Source organism: Ursus arctos, unplaced genomic scaffold (assembly GCF_023065955.2).
Source record: "Ursus arctos isolate Adak ecotype North America unplaced genomic scaffold, UrsArc2.0 scaffold_16, whole genome shotgun sequence".
Classification (NCBI taxonomy): domain Eukaryota; kingdom Metazoa; phylum Chordata; class Mammalia; order Carnivora; family Ursidae; genus Ursus; species Ursus arctos.
In genome coordinates, this window is record NW_026622830.1 from 13,618,916 (window position 1) to 13,636,471 (window position 17,556).

The 17,556-nt window shown below is 47.5% G+C and overlaps 1 protein-coding gene across 4 annotated transcripts in view; it reads right to left on the reverse strand.

Annotated features, from left to right (window-relative positions):
* EYA2 (EYA transcriptional coactivator and phosphatase 2) overlaps positions 1–17,556 on the reverse strand; it is a 268,408-nt gene that overhangs the window by 157,098 nt on the left and 93,754 nt on the right. For 3 of the 4 annotated variants that reach the window (XM_026503660.4, XM_044385868.3, XM_048222359.2), the window contains exons 3-5: positions 15,830–15,875; positions 12,361–12,503; positions 5,555–5,671 (exon numbers count right to left, since the gene is read on the reverse strand). In XM_026503660.4, coding sequence (XP_026359445.2) covers positions 5,555–5,671; positions 12,361–12,503; positions 15,830–15,875 — 306 coding nt within the window. The remainder of the gene's footprint in view (positions 1–5,554; positions 5,672–12,360; positions 12,504–15,829; positions 15,876–17,556) is intronic. The other variant, XM_044385869.3, reaches the window with a different exon arrangement.

Genomic DNA, 17,556 nt, shown 5'->3' on the forward strand with positions numbered 1-17,556 from the left:
GAATTAGAGAGTATTGATGGTTGCCCAACTTTGTGAATATAGTAAAAGCACTGAACTGTATACTTAAGAAGGATGAATTTTATGATACATGAATTGTATCTCTGCAAAAACAAACTAAAATACATGAAAAAGAAAATACATGCATGTTCACCTTTTTTTTTTTTTTTTTAAATTAGAGACTCAAACAATTTTAACACAGAAAGGGTTCTAAGGACCACCACACCCAGGACTTCCCACTGAGTATGGAGGAGTCATTTGCGGAGAAGTTCCCTATTCAGATCTACCTGGAAAAACTAGCTACCGAATTCCATTCCTGAAGAGTCCCAAGATGTTAACAGGCTGCAAAGGGTCTGAAAAGTCCTGCAGCAAAGACATCTATTTAACTCTGTGCTGCTCACTATTTACCAAATATATTTGATGCAGCCGACCATGAACTTTTCTGACCTATTTTTTTCAGTGAGCATCTGTGAGCACCAGAGCTGAGAGATACAGATCTTGAAAGTTCAATGACTTGTCCAAAGTCACGCAGCTTTCTGGTGTCGGAAACCGTGCTAGACTTCACAAATCCCACACAAACTGCCCCCTGAAGTCTATGGCTGAGATCACTGGCTTACAAACCCTTTTGCTAGGCTTTTAATTCTCCTACACATCCCTGAATCACATGCTTCCCATGTTCCTCAGTGGCTCATGCTGGGTTCTGAGCCTCGGTATTAATGGCCTTAACGGAACTCCCTGGCCTTTGGTAAATACAAAAGGAATTCCCACTGAAGTGCTCTCTTACTATTTTAAAGTCTCTCTATAATGCAGATTTCACCAGAAGGGGAAGTTTATATGCCGTTGTGGAAGACTCAACAGTCTCAAATTTGTATTCCTCTTTTCTCCTACCAGGACTACTTAGTAAAACTGAGAGTTCAGGAAATACAGGTGAACTTGGGAAGAATACAGATCATCAGACCTGAAATTAGGGTAGCAGTGCAGTTGTCTCTTGAACACATGGGGAATTGGGGTGCCAACAATCCGTGCAGTTAAAGTCCCCTGTATAACTTTGACTCCCCAAGAACTTAACTACTACAGAGGACACTTACTATGATGGGAAAAAAAAAAAAACGATAAAAAGAGAACTACTCATAGTCTACGTTGCGTTACCAATAACCTAAACAGTCAATTAACACATACTTTGATTGTTATATGTATTACATGCTGTATTCTTACAATAAAGTAAGCTAAGAAAAAGAAAATGTTATTAAGAAAATCATGAGGAGCAGAAAATACCTTTATAGGATTGTCCTGTATCTATCGAAGAAATTTTGTATGTAAGTGGCCAGTGCAGTTCAAACTCGTACTGTTCAAAGGTCAACTGTAATAGCAACTAACATTTGCAGAGCCCTTAGTTCATGCCAGGCGCTGCTCTAAATACTTCACATACATTAATTAACTCATTTTATTATTGTTGCATTCCACATGTACTTACTATCAGTATTCTATCTTCTAGAGGAAGAGCCTGAGATACTGAGAAGTAATGGGCTCAATGTCACAAGCTGGTACACTGCAGAACTGGGAAGTTCACTCTGCCTGACTTCAGGGTTACTGTTTTTAACACCTATGTTATTAAAAAAATTAGGAATAATAAAAAGAGTACCCAGCCTTTACGAACCTCCGCTGATGTGCCCAGGAATCATTCCATTTAGATCTCCTGAGAGCCCCGTGAGGTCATCTCTCTTGCTAGGATGCCAGTTCACGGGTAAGAGAGCAGGCACAGGGAAGCCAAGTGCCTCCCCCAAGTTCATGGAGCACGCGGGACACAGGGAAGTCTGACTGCAGCCCAGGTCTGGGTTCTCAACACCTCCATGGCTCCTGCAAGTTCTTACAATACACTTTCAAGATATTTTCTTTTCTTTTTAACCTTTGGGGCCATTTCTGTGAATAGCAGTGTTTCAGCAGAAGCGAAAATAAACAACAACAAAAATCAAACCCATAAGAAATACATTTCAGTTATAAAAACCATTGGGTGAACCTAAAAAAAGAAAACAAACAACCAAGCAAAGGCTGAACGAGTGCTGTGAACTTTTCTCTTTTACGTTTATCGTACCTTTGGTGTAGGGGCAGTGTTATCCAAACAGATACAGATCTCAAACCAGGGCCTTGAGGGGTGATGACCCCATGGGAGTTTCCGGACGTTTATGTGAGTAGGTAGAAGACCTACAGGGAGGCATCCCGGCTTACCTAATGCTTGCTCTGTGACCTTACACAAGCCACTCCGTGGCAGTGCCTCAGTTTACTCATCTGTAAAATGATGGGGTAGTCCCACTTGGGTGCTTTTTGCTTCTATGAAATTATGATTTTAATTCCTAGAGAGGAAGAAGACTCATCCCAGCTTCTAAACATGGACCAATTTCATTCTATTCGTGTTTTCAGGTCTCCTCTTCATTCCCTTCCTCATCTGAAAAACTAAGCTCAGCTGACATCTTCCATTCTGAAACACACACGGCGTAGTTTGAGAGTTTATTTCTCCTCTGGAACAACTTGAAAAAAAAGTTAATAGGAAGCACATGGGCATGGTGTGTGAGCGTTCTCTGTGTTTGTGTTTGAAAAAAAATACTTAAGGAGGAATATGTCAGGCTTGCAAAATGCCTGGGCTGTCTCAAGAGCAGTTTATGGCCATTAGCATTAGACTGAAGGCAGCTAATTGGGACAGAGTCCAGCTGCTGCCACAGCCCTTCTGGCATCTGGGCCATAAGGATGATAAGAAAATAACCTGGATTATTCCCATGGTTGGGTGAGAACAGAGCAGGAGACGTTTTTCGATTTGTAAAGGGCTGGTGGGGATTGAGGTGGGGAGGAAGGTTGTAGGCCAGGGCTCATCCATGAAGAGTCATCTTCTAGATGGTTTGGGGGAGAGGTGGGGCAGGATGGTGTGGGGGTTGCATGCCTGGGCTCCGGAGTGCAACTGCCTGGCTTCTAATCCCACTGCCACGGCCGTGTGACCTTAGGCATGTTACTTTACCAATTTGTGCCTCAGCTTCCCATCAGTAAGTTGGGGTAATGATAGAAACTATGTCATAGGGCTACTGGGAGGATTAAGGGGAATAGCGTATGGTGTTTAAACAGCTTAGGATGCTATACAGAGTCCTGAAGGAGTCCAGGAAATAGCACTTGGAGGAAACAGCACAGGCTCTGGAATTCTAGAAACCCAAGTCTGAATCCCAGCTCTGAACACTTATGAGTTGTGTGATCTTGGCTAAGTCACTTCCCCTTTCTGAGCCTCGCTTTCATCACGTGTAAAGCAGAGGTGATGGAGCCCTCCGCATGGGGCTCCTGTAAGGACCAGAGAAGAAATAACATATTCTGTATGTCCTGGTCTGTGGAAGGGGGGGTTCCCGCTTCGCTTTCCAATCTCATCCCCCCTACTCCCTGCCCCCAGATTCATGATTCTCCTTTGGGAGAGCCTCCAGCTGCTCATGTGGCTGGCTCCTTTTCGTCACGCAGTCACTCTTACCACCTGGGTGATACCAAACACCACCCCCCTCATCACTGCCTGTCGCACTGCCTATCTTTGTCCTTCACAAGCTCTATCAAAATCCGTAATAGTCTGCTTATCTGTTCATTGATTATTGTCTGTCTCTCTCCATGAGGGATTGTCATTGTTGATGGCTGTGCCCCCAGGGCCTAAAACGGTGCCAGGCATAGAACTTGTACTCAGTAACACAGAGTGAAAGAATGATGGATGGAGAGCCGCTCTACATGACTGAACGCACTACTTATCCTGCAAGGTGGGGGGGTGGATGTCAGAATGCGGGAGGGGGAACGTGTTTGCTCTTCAACCTCCACAGCCTTAGAAGTCCTGAGGCAGTAAGTCCTATCTCTATTTGCAGAGCTAGTAAACACCAGCCTGAGAGTGATCCAAATGCAAGTTCAAGTTCAGTGTCTTCACAAGTCTTTATTATCAGGATTGGTGCCACAATTCACTTCCCACTTGAAGATGGGTCCCAGCAGCTTGTACCCTTCAGTGGGGCTTAGAAAGGCCACTGTGGGGAGCCAGAGGTGACAGCAGAAGCAGAGAAGAGCGTGCATGGGCTTTGGGTGAGGCTGGGGGACAGGATTCCGCCAGACCCCTAAGAAGCACAACACGGTCGGTTTCATTGCAGGTGCAGTAAAATCTAAACCAGCACCAACACTTTGCCATGAAGATTGTACAAGATGATCCCCACACCACCATGTGGCATGGGGTAAGTGTATGGTCAATGTCAGCTGACGGTGCTGCCAACAGACTCTGATGCGGGCCTTTATGTGGAAGCTACTACAAGGGCTGGGCATCAGTGCTCATCAGCCCCTTTCTCTACACATGCTCCTAAGATTATTTGCTGTCCCTTCGCAATGTTTTTCCCTGAAAGGCTGCCCTTGACAGCCATCTTTACTGTTTCCTTAATTCCTCAATAAAAAGTTTAAAAAGATAAAGTATCAGGCTTGAGAATAGTTGTTTTTTTTTTTAAAGAAAAGTACAATCACTCATTAGCCCATGGCCTTATCATTACTCCTTCATTCTTGCATATTACTTTTCAGATCCTTAATGGTCATTTTTACCAACTTGCATGAAGGGGAAAAAAAATACCAGGAGGAAGATCCCCCAAATTACTGTCACCAGCCCTCTACTCCATGCATCAGCCCCAACATGCTCCCAAGGGGCTGCATGAAGAGAAAGGGGCTGGTCAAAGAGTGGAGGTGGGGACAGAAGAATCCAGTAAGCCAGTTGCTTAGGGGAGGGGGGGTGGGAGTAACTACACACTGGAGTTTTCTTCCCTAAGGCCACCCTAGGGGGATGCAGAGTGCTGAACCTCCTGCCTGGAATGAGAGCTTCTTTACCTGCCGGCCCCAAACTCTCCCACCTGGCATTTCTCGGAGTCTACGATGGACTTGCCTTTCCTATCACACTTAAATCAAAGCCAGCTCCTACCCACAGCCCTCAGGACCCTGCATGATTTGGCTCTGTTCTCTCTCTAAGTTTCTCTCGTCCCACATCCTCTGACCCTGCTCCAGTCTCACAGGTCTCCGTTCTGTGCCGCAAACATATCAAGACATTTCCCCTGCATACACCTTTTGCACGGGGTGTTCCCTCTGCCTGTAATGCTCTTCCTCCAGGTCTGCACAGGGCTGGCTCCACCTCACCCCTTTGGTCTCTGTCCAATGTCATCTCTTCAGAGTCTTCCCTGATGGCTCCCTTCACAATTACGCATCCCACCATTCCGGATCTTTCAACGGCCCATCACTCTCTACTCAAGCACCATGTTTATTTGTTTCATGGCACTCAACCTCTTCCAAAATCAGCTGGTTTATTCATTTCCTTGTTTATTGTCACTCTCTCCCTCCTGCCATGCACTTGCCATGAGGGCAGGTCTCATATCTATTCTGTTCTGTCTGCTGCTCTAACTCCTTGAGATAGATTCTGGCACATAGTAGGTACTCAAGAAATCTGGCCAGTAAATGAATGAATGACTGGACACCTAACTTAGGCAGTGCCTTAGAGGTGGACAGGAAGGGGCCGCAGCGCCACACTGACCGTGCATCTGGTAGGTGTACGGGCTCTGTCCAGTGGGTGGGGTGCTGAAGCTGGAGCCGTAGCTGAGGAATCCACTCTGGCTGGGGGAATGGTTCAAGCTGTCTTCTGTCTTGATGCCTTGGAGGAAAAAGAAGCACCAGGGACACATGATTAGGATGCTTCCTTGTCACCTATAGAAGAGCTACTGAGTCAAGACGGCACACAATTTTATCAGCTTCTTAACCAGGAGCTGCAAACTTGTAGCTTGTCATGCAAAGTTAGCCTACAGATGTATTTTGCTTGGCCTGCATATTTTTAAGGAAAATCCGAAATGAGTTGCTTTTGTTTAAAAATCAGGAGATTTCACCAAAAAATCTGAACTTATGGCCTCAACTGGGCAATGAGACGGTCTAGCAACACCACGCCTGCATTCCCATAGGACGACAGACCATCGGGGTAGGTTCCCCAGGTCACCACAAATACTGCACTGTCTCTGAGGCATTAATGCTGGTTTTAAGGTGCTATTTCTCGTGCGGTTGTACTTTTCTTTCCTTTCTTTTTCTTTTTCTTTTTTTTTTTTTTACATCCTAGGACATTGTCAAAAGTAGGGAAGGAAAGGCAGGTCAAGAGGGGCTTGTATTTTGCCCATGCAGTCAGCTTCTTGCTTCCTGCCTGGCTCTGAGGGTAGCGAATTTTCAACCCCCTACTCTACAGGGTAGTGCTATGTATGGTTAATGTCCAGCAGGATTTGGGGTAATGTCAAATGAAGCATCCTTCCTCTGTAAAGATGCTGCCACTTAACATACTTTCCACTCTTATTGCATGGGGAACCTGTTTCTCCAAAGGCCACAGTTAAAAATGTGCGCCCTGCTCCAGCCAAAGTCTGACATGCTTCCCCAAAGCACAGGCACCCAAAGTCTGACATGCTTCCCCAAAGCACAGGCACCCAAAAGCTGACAGGCTTCCCCTATGAGCAACAGGCTGGAGAAGGGACTGTATTGAGGGAGGTGGCCTGATCCGTCATCAGTAGCCCACAGATTGTATTTTTATTGAAAATGTAATAAGCTCTGCTTATCTTGCAACTGTAAAATAGTATCTTGATACTATTTACATCTCTTTAAAGGACATTTCTAGTTCTGGGGCCAGTTTTGTAACTGTGGTTCCTTCCTTTAACCCACTCAGTCTTGTGAATGAAGACAATGCTTCCAAACCATTGGGGAGCAAGGGAAAGAAGAGTCTGTGCTCTCTACCCCCAGCAATTTTCTGAAAGAAAAGCCCACCCTTGCATTTTAGAGGCAGCCCACCATTGTCTCCTGAGCAGCACATGAAGATGTCAAAACATTCTGTAAGACAGACATGGGGAAGTCTATTGTATGCTTAGAGTACTGAGTTCTTTCTCCTGGTTCCTGAGTTTCCAATGTCACCCACCATCAGGTGCCAACAGATTCACTTCTTGTTTGGGCAGAGTCCTGCTTCTTTGTTAAGAAATTCAGATGTACTCGGGTAGATTGAAAAACACAATCACAATATTTTGCAGCTCTTCTTGTCAAGAGGTAGCGTCTATTTTCACACTTCTAGAATCTGCACTGGCCTTGTGACTCGTTTCGACTGGTAGAAGCGGCTGGGTGATGGGAGTTTTGGAGACTAGGCATCAAAGCAGCTTTGAAGCTTCTACCTCTGCTCTTCTGAAACCTGAGACCAGCATGCTGTGAGCAAGCACAGGTTTAAAGGCCAGGTTGAGAGCAAGGCTCAGCCATGCCAGCTGACCTGCCAGCCAAATACAGCCGCATGACAGAGACTGGGGAGACCAGCAGAAAGCCTACCCAGTCAACCCAAATAAGCACCAGAAATAATATATCAGAGTGTTGTTTTAAGTGATTAAGTTTTGGGTATAATAGATAAACGAGTTGTGGTACAAATAATGGAATATTATACAGCCGTGAAAATGAATGAACTGTAGTGGCATGCATGAACAGGGATAAATTTCACGGACATAGGCTGGGTGAAAAAAGCAAGTGTCAAAAGAATGGATACTAGGGGCACCTGGGTGGCTCAGTCGGTTGAGCGTCCCACTCCTGATTTCAGCTCAGGTCATGATCTCAGGGTCGTGGGATAGAGCCCCATGTCAGGCTCTGCGCTGGGCATGGAGCCTGCTTAGGATTCTCTCTCCTTTTCCCTCTGCCCCTCTTACCCCCCATCCCCACCCCGGGCAGGCTTGCAGCTCACTCTTTCTCTCAAAAAGAATGGACACTAAAAAGAAACAATGTACATAAAGTTGTAAAACATGCAAAATAATACTCTACATAAGTCCATGGCCAAATGTGACCTGCTGCCTGTTTTTGTAAATAAAGTTTTATTGAAAGAGACACATCTACTCATTGACGTACTATGGCTGCTTCTGCACTACAGTGGAACAGCTGAGTGGTTGTGATAGTGTATGGTATGCAAAGCTAAAAAGATTTACTGTCAGGCTCTTCACAGAAAAAATTTGCTGACCTCTACTCTACATAAAGAAATGCAAAGGAATTGATGAAACATCAAATCCAGGACTGTGGGGTTCTCTGAGTAGAAAGGAAAATAACCTTTTGTTTTTAATTCTTAAGTTGGTTGGTCAGTCTTTATGCTTTTACAGATGTCTTAAATGTTGCATAATAAACTGAGGAAAAACATATTCAATCTCCCTAACCTCCTTCTCTCTGGTTTGCTCAAATGTGTTATTTCCTTGAAGCTGTTTCAACAAAAGTAAATAATGCTATTTGCCAAGCAGCAATGAGAAAAGTTTCCTAACAAGATCCAACAAGGTTTGTCCAGACAATGAGCAAACACTGCTTGCTCAGGCATAGGCACATGTGAAGGAAAACGGCTTTTCATCTTACCTGTCATTATTCAGTGACATGAACATTCCAGGTGTGTGTGGCAGCCTGGCCCCTATAGCACTGAGTGTTTCCCTTGGGCTGGCCCTGTGAGCTAAGCCCTTCATATAGATCATAAGATCAAGGGCTGACAAATTATGGTGCGTGGACTAAATCTGACTCACTTCCTGTTTGTGTAAATAAAGTTTTATTGGAACACAGACATACTCATTTATTTACATATTGTCTGGCTGCTTTCACACTACGGTGGTAGAGTTGAATAGCTGTGACTGAGGCTGTATGGTCCACAAAGCCAGAAATAACCACTGAGACCTTTACAGAAAATGGTAGCCGACTTCTGGTATAGATAGTCTCATTTAATCTTCACAATAACCATAAGGAGGCCAGACTTGGTATCACTCCCACTGTATGAATGAGGAAACAGAGGTGGCTCGCCCCGTGTGTTAGGACCAGCCAGCGGCAGAGGTGGCGTGTGAGCCCAGGACGTGTGCTCTTACCACCTGCCATGCTTTGTCTGGGAACAGGGCTACTTTTCTCTTTTACACCGAAAGATAATATGGCTTCATTTTCCCTGGCTGTCAGCCAGGTGGGGTAACTTAGGGTGATTATATCATGAGTCTTCCAGCACAGGAGGGACAGAAAGTTGGAAACGGTGTCCACACCTGTTGGCGGAGGTCTGTCACTGGTAATCCCCCAGCATTTAGGGGATGTAGGCTCGGGCTGTGGAGCTCAGTGGTTAAGAGCTTGGATTCCAGGGCCAGGCTGCCTGGGTTTAATGCCACCGGCCAGCTGGGCGACCCTGGGTGATTTATTTACCCTCTTTGGTAAGGACACAGAGTACTGAGGGATTGAGGGTGGCAGCAACTCCATGCTGGTGACTATTACCAACGCCTGGCCCGTTGCTCCCCCAGGACACGTCACTCCTACCTCTAGAATTGCTCCTGCATCTGTCTCCCTCAGTCTGTGCGCTGTTCTGCCTGAGTCCTCCATCATCACCCCGTCCACCCGCTTCCTCAGTCTCCCATTGGTCCGCCTGCTTCCCTTTTCCTTCCCTCTGATCCAGGTGCCCCACGGTATCCAAAACGATCTTGAAAAAACCTGGACTGTAGAATATAGCCCTCTGCTTATAAACCCACCAATGAGTTCCCGTTTCTCTTGGAATAAAATCCCAAATCCCTCCCAGGCCTCGAGGGCTCTGCCCACCTCTCCTACCTCATCCCCCACTGTGCTTCAGCTACTGGGCTTCTTGGACTCGCCAAATTCCTCTCCATCTCAGGGGCCTTCCCACAGGCGGTCCCCCTGCCTGGATGCTGTCTCAGTTCTTAGCTGAATCAACGTCTCCTCTAAAAGGCCTCCCTGCACTGGATCCTAGATGAAGTCTTCCTTCTTCTGTTCTTTCCCATGACCTACTTCTCTTCCTTATATTGTGCATCACAGTTTGAAACACATGAAGATTTTTAAATCTTAAATTTTTTTTCTCCCTTTAGGCTGGGGGTTGCAAACTCAAATGTCTTTAGGGGAGCAGCAGATAATTCAAATGCGTCATGTGGGCTGGGTGGGGACCATGATGAATTCAGGCTAATGGGGTCAGCCCTACTCAGAGCCACCTATTCCCGACACAAAAACTGTGAACCTGATCGTCTCTCTTTTTAAAGACATTAGAAATGTAATTTTTTTTATGTTAGCATTTCACATTTTAAAATTAGCAACTAATTTTTAAAATGTCAAGTGTAGTTTTAGGTTAAGAGAGCTACCCACAGTATGCACTGGCTTTCACTTTTCAGCCTCTGTTCCAGATTATAAACTCCACGGAGAGCCTACTCTGCTTTGTTGACCTCTGTGTGCCTAGCACATGACCCAACATCATGAAGGAATGAAGGAATGATAAATGAATACACCGAACATAGCAGAGTTAGAGAGAAAAGGGAGGAAAAAAATACAAGAGTGGGTCTCTGCACTCAAGCCATACCATCTGGTTGGGAAAATGACATGAAACATTAATGTAACAGTTGAGGAAACTGCCTGGGGAGATCAGAGGCAACGGGGCCTGGAAGCTAGTGTCCTGCCTACCAATCCTACACTCTGTCCACTAGACATCTGTGGTTTCTACCTGCCCCCTCCTCCTTTGGGAACCACCCCTTCCTCACATTCAGATCAATTCTCTTTCTTGTGTGAGCTTGCCCTGACTCCTGGTTCCATGGGTGGACATGTGGCCCAATGTGGCCATCCAGAGCATTCTATCTTCTCTGCCCCAGTGTCTGGGTCAGCAATGGCTGTGGGAGTCCAGTCAGAAGAATCCCGGGGTGGTGCAAGAAGTCCCAGAGGAGAGAAGCTCTCTTTTGGGTGGAGTTACAACTTGGAACTGCTGAGGCTGTCTTTGGTACCCCAGTGGGAAGGCCTGAGAATGAAACTTAACCTTCCAAAGGGAAGCAGAGAGACTGATGCCTCATATGATTACTTGAGTACCTGGATTTAGCTCTGCCTGAAGCTAGTACCCTAAGATTGTTCAGCTATGTTTGCAATAAATAGCCTATTTCCTTAAGCTAATTAACACTGGATTTTTCTCATTTGCTACCAAAAGAGCTTTTGGTTGATCCATCAGTTACGATGGGAAGGATTAGCATGACTAACAGCCACAGGCAGTGTGATAGTTAACTTTATGTCACCCTCACGGGGCCCCAAGGTGCCCAGACATTTGGTCAAACATTATTCTGGGTGTATCGGTGTGAGAGCGTCTCTGAAGGAGATTAACATTTGAATCTGTAGACTGAATAAAGCAGATTGCTCTCCCCAATGTGAGTGGGTCTCATCTCATCAACTGCAGACATGAAGAGAACAAAAAGGCTGAGTAAGAGGGGACTTCTTCTGCCTGAGTGCTTGAGCTGGGACATCAGTCTTTTCCTGCCTTCAGACTGCAGCTGAAAAGTCAGACCTTCTTGAGTCTTAGGCCTGCCTGCTTTTAGACCAGAATTGACACCATCAGCCCTCTTGTTCTCAGGCCTTTGGACTTGAACTGGAATGACACCATTGGCTTTTCTGGGTCTCTAGCTTGCTGACTGCAGATCTTGTAACTTCTCAGCATCCGTAATTGGGTGAGCCAATTCCTATGATACCTCTCTCTCTCTCTAGATATAGATGTAGAGATAGGGATATCTTCATCCCATTGGTTCTTCTTCTCTGGAGAACCCTGACCAATACAGACAGGGGCAGGTGAGCCGTGGGTGGTGGGCCAGGTTCACTGACTCTCCAGTTCTTAGCAGGAAGGTTCTTACAGTCAAAGTCTATAGGTCTGTTGTTTTTGTCTTCCTGGCATCCATCAATTTTCCTTTGAGAGAACCATCTCTCCCTCAGATATAATCCACATGCTTCAGCCTCCTTATTTCTCACACTTTCACCTTCTTGCCTAGACTGAAGGACTGTCATGTGACCCAATCTGGGCCAACGAGGGCCGCTAGAGATTCTGGTGGGACTATTGGGAAAGAGGCGCTCTTCTTCCCCTGGGTGTGTTGCGCTGAATGGATACCAACCCGGAGTGATGGGCACCATCTTTGCTGCCACATGGGAAGAACTTGTGTGGGACTGGTGCCAACTCAGAGGAAAACATCCGAACCTGGAGTGGGGTGTGGTACTCCTGACAGCATTTGAGCACCTGGATCCAGCCATACTTGATGTTAGTTGTGTCTCTAGATTGCTCGGGATGTGCTGAATCATTAAATTTCCGTTTTTCCTAAGTCAGCTTGGGTTAAGTTTCTTAGTCTTGCAATCAAAAGAGGCCTTGATACCATTTGTGGAACTAGAGCCATATTTAAATGTGTCTGTCCTTTCCCTCCATTTCCAATCCAAAATTAGGCTGGCTGCGTTGACCATTTTGCATTTAACTGAGGCAACAGGGCAGAAGAAAGATCATGATGTTGGGGACCCCAGTGGAAAGCCAGGGCTTGGTGTGGTACTCACTGTAAGAAGGGATTCCATAGGCTTGTGCTGGAGGCGGGTAGGTGGTGTAGGGGGCAGCTTGCTGGATCCCCGCACTGTACTGTGTCTGGCCGTAGGCTGCCATGGCCGGGGCGGGCTGGCTGGGCAGGACGTGTGGGCAAGGTCTGGATGGAAAGAGAGAAGATTCAATCTCCAATCCTAGCCCAGTATCTCTTCCCCCTTATTTTCCTTTGGATATTTACTCTTTCCAGGGCAGAGACAACTTACATGTTTATCAAATCCCATTTCATTTTCCTCTTCCTGGGCACCAGGAAGATTTTATTTCTTGTCTGCCTTGCAGTCAGATTCCACCATGTGACCCGATTCTGCCCTATAGAATGTATAAGCCTCTCCCAGTTCTGGCCAATAAAACCATCCGCTGAGACCCTCCTGCCCTCTCTCCTCCTTCGGCAGCAACTGTCAAGATTGAAGTGGCAGAGCTATAGCATGGATTAGCTCCCGGATCCTGCTTCAGCATGTAGAGGACAGCTGCCCTGGGGAGTTTTATTTAGTCCACACTGAACTTCCAGCGAGTAAGAAACAAGCCTTTGTTTCACACATGTTGTGTGACGTCACTGGGTCTGTGCTGATGACTGCAGCCTATCCATCCCATCTTACCCACCCTATCTTAGACACCTTCCCAATTGATGCCCTGCTCTTAGCCAAGGGGTGGGCTTGTGATGGAAGAGTTTCCAATCAGATTCTGTCCTGGGAATTTAAATCTTGGGCTGAAGAGCTCATTCCAGCAGCTACGCTCTGAAGACCCTTTGTTACATTCCTTACTATTGCTTGGATCCCGGAAGCTGTCCTTTCCTTGGTCTTTCTCAAGGTCTGATTATTCTGCTTTCACTTACACTGGAAGCCACTCCAGATTTTGGGCTGACATCAGCTGGAGCCTATATTCTGTTACATGCAACCCAAGAACACAAATGGATTCTGCTCTCCATGGTGAATGACAGGTTCCATGAAGGCCTAGGATTTAAAGGGCCACTTACTAAGACATCTGTAATATAACGAGTGCTTCCAATCACTGTGTGTTCTTACCACAGGCTCGAATTGTATCCCATGGGCCTGATACATGCAGTGTATCTCACTGGAGGCTCACATCAACTCTCTGGGGTAGGGGTTCTTGTAACTCCCATTTTCGAGAAGAGGAAACCAAAGGTCAGAGACCTGAAGTCACAGCTAGAAAGTGGGGGAATCTAGAATTTAAATTCAGGACTCTGACTCCAGAGTCCACACTTGTAACTGTGCTGCTTCTCACTTAGAGCATGCAGACTGACCCAGCCCCAAAGGCAGCAATAAGTAAAGTCAAGGTGGGTTGCTCTAGCAGGAAGGGGACAAGATGGTGGCCCAGGAGCCATACACAGTCCATGGAGCCATAGATAGAATTTCTTTGGCTAGTGCAGTTATTGATTTTTTAATTTGAATTCATCACGATTATTTTCAAACCATAAGGTTTCTCTCTCCCCCTCTTCTCTATCTCTCACCATACACACACACACACACACACTCACTCACTCACTCACTCACACACCCCTACAAAGCAGAAGCTTTAGCAAGCCTAGGTCTGCACTCCTGTATGACTTTATCAATCCATCTGAGTAGCGGCCACTTGTCTATCACACTCCGTCTGCAACAGCCCCTACAGGGTCCACTTCCTTTAGTGATAAAAACAGCTCAAACTTCTTGTGCCTATTATGTGCCAGGCACTGTCCCAATTCCTTTCTGTGTATTGGCTCATTTAAACCTCATAACAACAATGACAACTCCTGGAGGTAGTTACTAATCCTATTCCCATTTTACAGATAAGAAAATGGAGGCCGAGAGAAACTAAGGAACACACTAAATGCACACAGCCGTTGCAGAGGCTGTGCCCTTCACCATTCCACTGCGTCACTCTCCCCCACGAGCTCCCACACCTGGACACCAGGCCATCTGCCCCCAACATCCCGTCTCTAGCGGCTCTAACCAGAGAGCCTGCCAGTAGAAGGTAATGAGAACCCCAACTCCGGATCGGGTTCCATTCTGGCTACATCTCTTTAGCTAAAACCTGTTCATTTCTGGAATTCCTCCTGCACAAGAAGCCGCATGGCAGGTGTGAGATGGGTTCAAAACTTCACGGAATTACAAAAAATGTTCTCCTGCCCTTCTCTCCTTTGGACCACTACTGTGAGAGACGGTTGGGGAAACTTGTTCCAAAGTACGGGACAAACTCATCTGACTCGGAGATGCCACACCCAGTCCTGGAGGGTTTCACTCGCCAGTGTTCCTGCTCGGGGCAGTGCCCGACGACGAGTCCTGAGGGTCGGGACTTACTGCTGAGCACAGAATCTTATCTGAACCTGCTCCCAATTTACACCTGTCCTTGGAACTAGAAGGTGGCAATTCCTGGTGATCAACTCCGGCTTCCCCTCAGAAGCCCTTTCCCCCTTGCAGATTAAACTAGGTGGGGCTACAGTGAAAACCCAGAGAAAGAGGAGCAGAACTCCGAGGCCTTGAAGAAAAGTTTAGGTGCATCTGACAAGCCTGTGCTGTTACTAACAACCCCCCCAGAATACGTGCAGGGAAAGGACGGCTGAGACAGTGCGCTCCTTCTAAACAGTTTCTCCGGTGCTGTCAAGGGAGGCGCACGTCCACGTTAGATGAGCTGACCCTCTAGACCAAGGGCACCCTGGCCACCCGGCTGGGCCCAACACAGGGCTTCCCATGCTGCAGGGCGCAGACTGGCAGCTCCCCGAGGGCTCTCAGTGAGCTGTGGCCTTCAGGGAGCTCCCTCTGCCCCTTGAGCCCTGCTGGTGGAGCACTGATGCTGCCCACCCATGTGAGGGGGTCTCTGCTTTACCGGCCTGTCCCTCCCCTCAATGGGCAGTTCCCCGAGGGGAGGGGCCATATCCCGCCCATCTCTGGGACTCGGGGTCCCATGTGGGATGTGGCCGGAAGGAGTGCTGAGTGGGTGCTGGCGCCAGAAAAGAGGATGATGGCGGGGGATGGGGAGGCAAGAGGGAGGCAGAAAGAGCAGGACAGAGAGGGAAGAGGGAGACAAAGTAAAGAAGGGAGAGGAAAGGAAGGAAAGAACAGAGGGAAGGAGGCGGGGGTGAAGGGAGGGTGGTAAGAACTGAGAAAGAATCTGTCCAGGAAAGGAGAGGAAGGGGAGGGCAAGAGAAGGAAAGACTAACAAAAAGAACAAAGAGAAGAAGGGAGAAAACAGCCAACACTCAACACTCCGCTCCAGGCTTCATTCTCAGCCCTTTTGACATGTTCTAGCTCATTTCATGGGGCAGGCATCTTAATGGGCCCCTTTTAAGGATGGGGAGACTGAGGCTTGTGAGGTAGCTCAGCTCGGAAGTGCTGGCTCTGGGATTCCCCTCGGGGACTCTGGCCCCAGAGCCTCTGCCCTGGAAGGGGGACAAAGGGAGAGAGGCAGGAGGAGGCGGGCCAGGGTGCTCACCTTGCGAAGAGCTGAGACACACTCCGGGGGGCTGATGTGGTGATGCCTAGACGGAAAAGAAAAGTTGGAAGGGCTTTAGCTGTCAGAGTGATGATCCACAGAAGCTGTGACTTTAGACGCTGACCTGGGTGGGAAGAAACTCAGAGAACTGTGCCAGGGACTTTCTTGACCACAAAAGCTCATCTGAGGCACATCTGCGCACTTTCCTTCTTGAAAACCCTTTCTGGGTGACTTCTATCTCCAGGTACTAATTGAAAGACATTAAAGAGTTTATAGCGTCTTGAAATATCAGAGCAGAACACTCTCCCTTACCCCTTGCAGGGATGGGGACACTGAGGCCAAAGGGACAGAAAGAACATGCTTGAGTAAGGTCACATAATAGAGAGCAGCACAGCTGGGACCTGAACCAGATTTACTGACTCCCAATTTGGTACTATTTCCACCCTGAATAAAGAGCTGCCCCCTTCCCAAGAACGCAAGAATGACAGACACCAGTTGGTTTTGATTATCCAATGTCCATTTCCCTTCTTCTGATGACATCACCATGGTGTTCTTCCTCTCCCGCCCTAGTTTTGGTCCATGGGGTTCAGGTGAGGCTGGCCCCAGCACTTAGGGGAAGGCACATCTTGGCTCATCTCCTAGGCTCCAGCTAGGGTGTGGAGCAGGAAGACAGAAGGGACCTGAGCTCCGGATTCAAGCGTATCTCTGGGCACACAGCGTGCGACGGTCAGTGGGAGATAATAATGCAAGAGGTGATGAACAGGGAATGGAATTAAGCTGAGAGAGAGATTTTTGAGAGGCTTATTTTACAAATGACAGTCCACTGGGGACTATGCTCTGTCATCTTTAACAATGCCACTCAATGTCCTCACGGTGAAGCCCAGGCAAATACTAGATAACATGTCTACTGATTGCACCAGCCTGCCGCTTCGCACTCCCTTGTGCGCAGGGCAGGTCCTATGTCCTGGGGTACATGGCTGGGGTGCCCCTGTGCCTCCTGAGAAATGCTCCAAGATGTCCAGAGTTCTGAGCCTCTCTAGCCCTGGAGCTGGAGGCTCAGAACACCAACTTGCAATTCTAACTCTATTACAGTTGCAATGAGACTTTGGGCAGCTTGCCTAGAGTCTCTGGACCTCGGCGTTCCCTCCTGTGAAATGGGGAAAAACTGATCTCACGAGGATGCATGTGGATTAAATGAGAAGATGATGACGACGTCCGTCATTTACCCAGTGCCTGTTACATGCCAAGCTCTCTTCTAAGTCTGTTACCTGGATTAGAAATGATTAATCCTCACAATCACGCCACGCGGAGGGTTCTGTTCGTATCTCCATATTACAGATGAAGAGCTGGAGGCACAGAGAACTAAACTAACTCACCCAAGGCCACAGGGGTCAGAAGGGGCAGATCTGTGATCAGAAGTCAGGTGGCCTGGCTCCAGGGTCCACGCTGGCACTCATCGTAATGACAGCAACTAGCATCCACAGAGGAGCTCCCTTCATACCAGGCCCTGTGCAGTCCTATGCATGACCTCACTCAGTCCCCACAACAGTGCTTCAAGGCCAGTGATGTCACGGTCCCCACTGTACAGGTGAAGAAACAGGGGAAGACTGAAGACCCTGCTCAGGCCACACAGCCTGTGGGCACTGAAGCTGGGACTTGAACCCCAGGGCCATGTGAGTCCCGAGTCTGTTCCCTGAACCGCCTCCCTGGCTGAGTCAAATTCTGTT